The 8959-nt window shown below is 39.9% G+C and overlaps 1 protein-coding gene across 1 annotated transcript; it reads right to left on the bottom strand.

Moving 5' to 3' along the window:
- Positions 1 to 891: 891 nt before the first annotated feature.
- On the bottom strand, positions 892 to 7205 carry LOC124292233 (neuromedin-U receptor 1-like). Its single transcript, XM_046729287.1, has 2 exons — positions 7089 to 7205; positions 892 to 3263 (listed from the first exon to the last, which is right to left on the bottom strand). Exon 2 carries the CDS (start codon positions 3236 to 3238, stop codon positions 2213 to 2215), a length of 1026 nt encoding a protein of 341 aa, XP_046585243.1. The 5' UTR covers positions 3239 to 3263; positions 7089 to 7205; the 3' UTR covers positions 892 to 2212.
- Positions 7206 to 8959: the final 1754 nt, after the last annotated feature.

Here is an 8959-nt window from a genome sequence, read left to right as displayed (position 1 = left end):
GTAAAGTACAAAATCAATGACCGCCCTCCCCGGCCCTCATTATTCCCATAATGTTTAAGCACCGTTTTTAAATTTTGTAATGTACAAAATCTCTCTCTCTCTCTCTCTCTCTCTCTCTCTCTCTCTCTCTCTCTCTCTCTCTCTCTCTCTCTCTCTCTCTCTCTCTCTCTCTCTCTCACACACAGACAGACAGACACAGACAGACAGACAGACAGACACACACACACACACACACACACACACACACACACACACACACCACCCCTAGTTTTTGTGTACAAAATAGATGTCCCTTCTACCTCCCCAGAACAAATTTAAGGTAAAGGATCATTTAAAATGCAGCAAATTCGGTCACAAACACCTGAATACGGAAATGTTTTCATAGTTACATAGCTTATTACGACAAAAATCAGAATTATTTCAGAACACAATGGGGTGTTTGAACTATTTCCATTAACGTGGCCGATTATATGATATTTATTACGCTATGTAAATTACATGATGCTTGCATTATAAAACAACACAGTTAATGAAAATGAAACGTCGTACACCATGAGAGGTTTGCTTGAGTGGGAATTGCCACACGATATAAACGATTGAATAACTGACGAGTACAAAAATAATTAGAAACTCTGAAGGTTCTTCCAACCTATATTGGAAAATTAAATGTGAGCTACATATTTGCAGAGGAATATGGAAATATGTAACTGATAATTTTCAGTGTCTCCTCACAAAAACATTAACTAAATCATATTCCGCGCATAGATCGCCTTAAGTTTTAGAGTTAACCGGGAGCAGTACTGCAGTAAATAGGGTTTTACGAAATTGTGGACTGTTTATCCCAGTTCTGGTCGTATCCGAGTTCTGGTCGCTACAACAGTCGTCCTGATCTTTTTACAAACTAGGAATTCCAATATCAACGAATATGTTGCTACAATCAAATTAGTATGCAACTTATGACAATGAGCAGAGAATATTTGACGTTGGTGGACAGCGGGAATGTCAATTACTATTTGCCCGACTACGTATGTTCAGAGCACATGATTTTTTTCATATGATGATATAACTCGGGCCTACAATGGGTAGTGAATGGGCAAGACTCTGTTACTATTACTATTATACCTACATAATTTTAATACACTACACACTATTATATTAATCACATTCGACTGTGTTTATGCATCATAGGGTATTATTTATCCTGACCACTACAAGACATTAACTCGGACACATCTTGTAATAAACTTTCTTAGATATTGGAAGTAAAACAAGGGATATAGAGGTCTTTACTTCGAAGGTACATGTATGTTCGTTTTGTAGGGATACATGGATTTGAACACAACGCTGAACTCGACACATCGATCAACATCTCACTCACTCTAAACTAAACCACATAACACTGAGGAAACGGATTCAAGGTTTCAAAAGTCACAGAAGAAACATGGACGGATTTATCAAAAATATACCATGCAAGTCTGTGTTAGACATATCCTGCTGTGGAAGTTCACGTTTCATAGTGGCACGTCGATCAGTACTAGAGTGAAGATCAGAAAAAAAAATTATGAAACGATACGTGCGATCGTTTCTGGATTTATACATTTGTTCAGTCGCCTCAATGGTTTTGCGCAGTACAAACACACTCATTTTGTTAGATTGCGGTCGATAGTTATTTGGGAATTTTTCTTAAAACTACACTACTTCGTAAAGACATGTCTCATTTATGTGTAACCCGAACACTTTATACACAATATGAACAGAACTTTTAATCTGCTTGGTCCGATTGGGAGAAAAGACAAAACTGATCACAATGTAAGTTAAATAGGGAGAAATCTTCAAATCGAAGTTGAACATCACTCACTCAACCACTCACACATCACTCACTCAACCACTCACACATCACTCACTCAACCACTCACACATCACTCACTCAACCACTCACACATCACTAACTCAACCACTCGAACATCACTCACTCAACCACTCAGAGACACATACATTTAATACAATTTGAGTTTATGTGCGAACAAAATGCTTTGTTTGGTAAACGTTACCTTCTAGGGCTGCAGAATGAACCAAGTGAGCAAAATTAAAATGTAATGGCGGATCTGCGTTTTTCAGATATATTGCGACGAACCAAGACTGGTCCCAGTTCCAGTGAAGAAACTTCTTCCAACATGGCATATCACATATTCTTTCTGATCGGCAAATAGGTTTATAGGTTATTCCTTTGTAACAAGTTCCTGCTAAGAAAAACTTGGTTTGTTCGTTTCCTATACGGAATGAGACCCACAGCTGCCTTTCGGAATGTTCTGCTGCTCAGTGTGAACACAGTCAGGTCCAGGGCGTAACTGGACAATGCCGCTGCATCGGCACACAGCAGTGGTATGGATTTGATTTCGTAGCTACGCCATCTTCCCGTCAGAGGGCTACTGTGAAGCCAGGTCGAACTGTCTGATGGTCCGAGATAATACGAGAGATGAACGAGAGCATACACAAGTTCACTTATTGCGAGGTAAAGGGAGACAACCAGGAAGGGCGTATTAAAACTGGCCTTTTCCGGTTTCATCATGGATCGTCCGTAGGCTGAACTGCGGCGTCTTGCCTTGCTGAGGACGAGTATGACAAGGACGTTCAATGTAATAACACACAGAAGTGGGGTCAGAAAGAACAATATGATCACACTAAATCCATAAATCCACAGATAACGTGATGGGAGGTTTGTCCGTAAGTCACACATGTCTGAGTCTGGGTCCATCGCCCACGTGTAACCCTCCAGTGTGCTCAGTAGGAAGGCCATCACTGCCAGAAGTACGATCACTCTCCTCGTCCGTGTCAAACTGAGGATCTTCTCTCCGAGCATTGGGTGGCAAATTTCGATATAACGCTCAATAGACATCCCCAGTACGAGTAGAATCGCTAGAATCTGAACAGCAAGGAACACAATATGGACGAGCTGACATAGTCCTTGAATGTTCACAGAGTGTTGGGTCTCCAGAGCATGGGTCAAGATGACCAGGTTGTCCACCAAACTCAGGGCGATGAAGTAGCACACTGGTGGAACCTTCAGTCGTGAGCGCACCCACACCACCGCAGTGAAGGTGTTGCCAATGACGCCGATGATGTAGATAATCCGATAGACGTAGACTGTCATGACGTGTGCGATGTCGTTATGGGTGTAAGACGTCACGTTGACGTAGGCAGATGCGTTTCCCGTCGGGGTTGACGTGTTGAGGAACATGATTAGTTGCTGCGGACAGTCGAAGCTGGAAGGGAAAATGAATTCAATCAAATAATATAAAAAATTAATGGTTTAAAAATATATTAACAATATGACGTTGGTTGATGTTCAAACACACATTATGCAACCACCGAAGCAAATTAATATGCGAGAAAAGAAATGTTCACAATAAATCTCTTCTAAATCCAGAGTCCATTGTACGATTGTGACAATATCGCTGCCTACAGCAGTGAATCGTGAGTGAAGTTTCTGAAGGTTTTATCCGGTCTTTGACCAGCGAGTGAGTGAATTTAGTTGTACGCCGCTTTTAGCAATATTCCAGCAATATCACGGCGGGGGACACTACAAATGGGCTTCACACAATGTACCTATATGTGGGGAATCGAACCCAGGTCTCCGGCGTGCCGAACTAACGCTTTAACCGCTCGGCTACTCCGCCGCGCCCTGACATTACCAAAAGCTGACAGGTAAGCACATTTGTCCATGGCGGATCCAAGCGTTTCTTCAGCTGCGGTCATTCACCGGACACATACGATGGGTCGTGTGAAAAGTATTTTATCGCTGTCACTTGTTTACTGTCAACAGTATATGAATATGTGTGGGGGCCCTTTCTGACACGGGGAGATTCGAAAAACATCACGCCCCCTGCGGCTTCACAGAGAAACGTGTCCTGTATCTGTAACTGCCTGGGTAGAAAATATAAAAAAGTCAATTTAAACAATATCCAAAAGACGATTAATTAACAAATTACCAGGCAGGTTAATAGGTTAGTTGGAGTCGTTTACTTTACCTGTTCATTTATATCCAAAGTCAAAATTAAACGTGACTCGGTCGTCGACATGATTGTTGAATTCACTATTCGGGTCACTCAACCATTACCAATACTGACAGGCACTATATTACCCCTTGATGTTGTTAGCAAAAGTGGTAGTTACTTGCAAATAACGCCAACAAACACTACATGTTTATATTTAGACGCCTGTCAAAGCCGTTGATTTTATATTAAATAAATGGCATGAAATATTATTCATGATTCCCCGCCGATCCGAAAAAACTCACACAACATAACCTCATTCATATGAATCCAATCAACGAATTTGAAACAAATGTTAACGTAATGATCACAACTAACATAACACCTTCCACCCAAAAACCCTCCTTAATCTCACACGAATGGCAAGTACTTGTGAGTTAGATATATTTTTCATCATTCACGACGGAGACAAAAAATGCTCTGAACAAGTTAACGAAAAATAACTTCTACCCAGCGGAATTCCTTGCTCCCGAAGAGATGATTGTTGTTACCTTACATAGACACTACATCTGTCCCTACCTCACATGCACAATCCATCCATCTATACCTTACATACACAATACATCCGTCCCTACCTTACATACACAATACATCCATCCCTAAATTACATACACATCCATCAACCCCTACCTTACACATACAATCCATCCACCCCTACCGTACATACACAATACATCCATCCCTACCTGATATACACAATACATCCATCCCTACCTTACATACACAATACATCCATCCCGACCTTACATACACATTCCATCCATCCCTACCTGATATACACAATACATCCATCCCTACCTTAAATACACAATACATCCATCCCTACCTGATATACACAATACATCCATCCCTACCTTACATATACAATACATCCATCTCTACCTGATATACACAATACATCCATCCCTACCTTACATACACAATCCATCAGTCCCTACCTTACATACACAATACATCCATCCCTACCTTACATACACAATACATCAGTCCCTACCTTACATACACAATACATCCATCCCTACCTGATATACACAATCCATCAATCCCTACCTTACATACACAATACATCCATCCCTACCTTACATACACAATACATCCATCCCTACCTTACATACACAATCCATCCATCCCTACCTGATATACACAATCCATCAATCCATACCTTACATACACAATACATCCATCCCTACCTTACATACACAATACATCCATCCCTACCTGATATACACAATACATCCATCCCTACCTTACATACACGATACACATCCCTACCTTACATGTCCATCCATCCCTACCTTACCACAATCCACATACACACACATCCATCCATCCCTACCTTACATACACAATCCATCCATCCCTACTTGATATACACACATACAATCCATCCCACCTTACATACACATCCATCCCTACCTTACATACACAATACATCCATCCCTACCTTACATCACAATACACATACATCCATCCCTACCTTATATACACAACACATCCATCCATCCTACCTGATATACACAATACATCCAGTCCCTACCTACACAATACACATCCATCCATCCCTACCTGATATACACAATACATCCATCCCTACCTTACATACACAATCCATCCATCCCTACCTTACATACACAATCCATCCATCCCTACCTTACATACACAATCCATCCATCCCTACCTTACATACACAATACATCCATCCCTACCTTACATACACAATACATCCATCTTGATATACACATACATGTCCCTACCTTATACATTACATACACACATCCATCCCTACCTTACATACACATCCATCCCTACCTGATATACACAATACATCCATCCCTACCTTATATACACAATACATCCATCCCTACCTGATATACACAATACATCCATCCCTACCTGATACATACACAATACATCCATCCCTACCTGATATACACAATACATCCATCCCTACCTTACATACACAATACATCCATCCCTACCTGATATACACAATACATCCATCCCTACCTGATATACACAATACATCCATCCCTACCTGACATACACAATACATCCATCCCTACCTTACATACACAATACATCCATTCCTACCTTACATACACAATACATTCATCCCTACCTTACATTCACAATACATCCATCCCTACCTGATATACACAATCCATCAGTCCCTACCTTACATACACAATACATCCATCCCTACCATACATACACAATACATCAGTCCCTACCTTACATACACAATACAGCCATTCCTAAATTTCATACACATCCATCCATCCCTACCTGATATACACAACACATCCATCCCTACCTTACATACACAATACATCCATCCCTACCTGATATACACAATACATCCATCCCTACCTTACATACACAATACATCCATCCCTACCTGATATACACAATACATCCATCCCTACCTTACATTCACAATCCATCCATCCCTACCTGATATACACAATACATCCATCCCAACCTTACATATACAATACATCCATCCCTACCTGATATACACAATACATCCATCCCTAGCTTTCATACACAATACATCCATCACTACCTGATATACAAAATACATCCATCCCTACCTTACATACATAATCCATCCATCCCTACCTGATATACACAATACATCCATCCCTACCTTACATATACAATACATCCATCCCTACCTGATATACAAAATACATCCATCCCTACCTTACATACACAATACATCCATCCCTACCTTACATACGTAATACATCCATCCCTACCTTACATACACAATCCATCCCTACCGTACATACACAATACATCCATCCCTCCCTTACATACGCAATACATCCATCCCTACCTTACATACACAATCCATCCCTACCTTACATACACAATACATCCATCCCTACCTTACATACACAATACATCCATCCCTACACAATACATCCGAATACAGTCAAAATCGATAAGATGATACAGTCAATTCCCCGACCACAAACACAATAACATTTTTAGACTAAAAGCCTATATAATAAACACGCAAGTACTTACTCAATATTCCTATCTGCGCACAAAGGACGGCTTATTTGTGTATGCTGGTCAGCACAGACTGATCACCGCCGTGAAGTCGGAGAGGCCAGTAAGACCCGTCACAGTCCACGTGCACCCACATTGCGACAGACACACTTACCATACGTTAGGAAAATAAGGTGATGAAGATAAATACCAGGCCTTAATTGTGTCTCGTGGAAGCTATAAATAGCGAGTAGTGCGCGCTGCAGAGCTGGAACGTCATCACGCTGTCACAAGAGGTTGCAGTTGTGTAGATCTTATTGCTATGAATTCACAAGGTGCTAGATATATGCGTGCGAGTGTGTATGTGTGTGCGTGTGTATACAAACACGCGCAATCATATAGACATACACGCACGCACGCACGCACATACATACATACATACACCCATGCATGCACGCACGCACGCACGCACGCACGCACGCACGCACGCATACATACATACATACACACACACACACACATACATACATACATACATACATACATACATACATACATACATACATACATACATACATACATACATACATACATACATACATACATACATGCATGCATACATGCATGCATGCATACATGCATGCATGCATACATACATACATACATACATACATACATACATACATACATACATACATACATACATACATACATACATACATACATACATACACGCACGCACGCACGCACGCACGCATGCATGCATGCATGCATACATACATACATACATACGCACACACACATGTACATACATACATACATACATACATACATACATACATACATACATACATACATACATACATACATACATACATACATACATACATACATACATACATACATACATACATACATACTATATCTTACCGAATAATTTCCCTTTATCTCGATCTGTTAAAATCGAGACTATTCGACCTTTACCATAAATGAGCCTAAATATGTTCTCCTTCTTTAAATAGTACCTGTGAGTATCAATATCTCGAAAACAACCTTACCTAAAAGTGGTAGCTGCAGATTCTATCCTAAAGCCTGTGTCGACTTAGTTCAGTGATACATGTATTTCTTAAAAGTATCTTGGCCATTCTAACTAGTTAGCTTTAAACATGTCACCAATTCAGGATAACAATGTTTTGAATAATCATTTAATTCCAAAGGTAATTAATTACCACATGGTCATGGCATGCATGTGTCCAGCATCACTTAATTGCTAATACTGACGAGACGCTAATCCCCCTGGTTAATCCTCCCAATTGTATTGCACATATGCGGCCAGCCATCTGGACTGTACCACGACACTTCTCTTCAACTGATCTTGTCTGTATTGATAACATAATCCCAGTCCCTTAACCGTGGTATATAGATATTGTTCTAAAACGAACAAAGATGTACCTATGCCAGAAATTATGTATTACACCTTCCATTAGATGTGCGCATTTGGCTTACCTATTTTAGAACTTGTAACCATAAACTCCCAATAGTAACAGATAGATGGTATAATATTATTAAAGAAGAAAGATTATGTACATTGTGTAAAATTATAATAGGAGATAAACTTCACTTCATGTTATATTGTCCATATTTAAGAAATGTAAGAAATTCATTTCTACCAAATATTATTGTACTTACCCATCATTAGATAAATTTATATCCCTAATGTGTTGTATGCATAAAGTGCTACTGTTAAACTAAGCAACTATGTGAAAACAGGTCTACGTGTTCTCCCATAATCAAACCTGTACATTTGTATTTTTCTCTAGTTCACTATTGTGATCTTCATGAGAATAAACCATTCATTCATCCATTCATTCAGAAGGAAACTAGGTGACTAAAAGGAACATGTCTGG

The sequence above is a fragment of the Haliotis rubra genome, unplaced genomic scaffold (genome assembly GCF_003918875.1).
Source record: "Haliotis rubra isolate DU_JTF1 unplaced genomic scaffold, ASM391887v1 Scf51, whole genome shotgun sequence".
Taxonomy (NCBI): Eukaryota; Metazoa; Mollusca; class Gastropoda; order Lepetellida; family Haliotidae; genus Haliotis; species Haliotis rubra.
The sequence above is the reverse complement of the archived record's forward strand: the minus strand, read 5'-3'. Positions and strand labels throughout refer to the sequence as shown.

What these genes read in the sequence shown, in the direction of transcription:
- LOC124292233 (XM_046729287.1), bottom strand. Translation starts at nt 3,238, where the DNA reads ATGTTCCTCAACACGTCAACCCCGACGGGAAACGCATCTGCCTACGTC.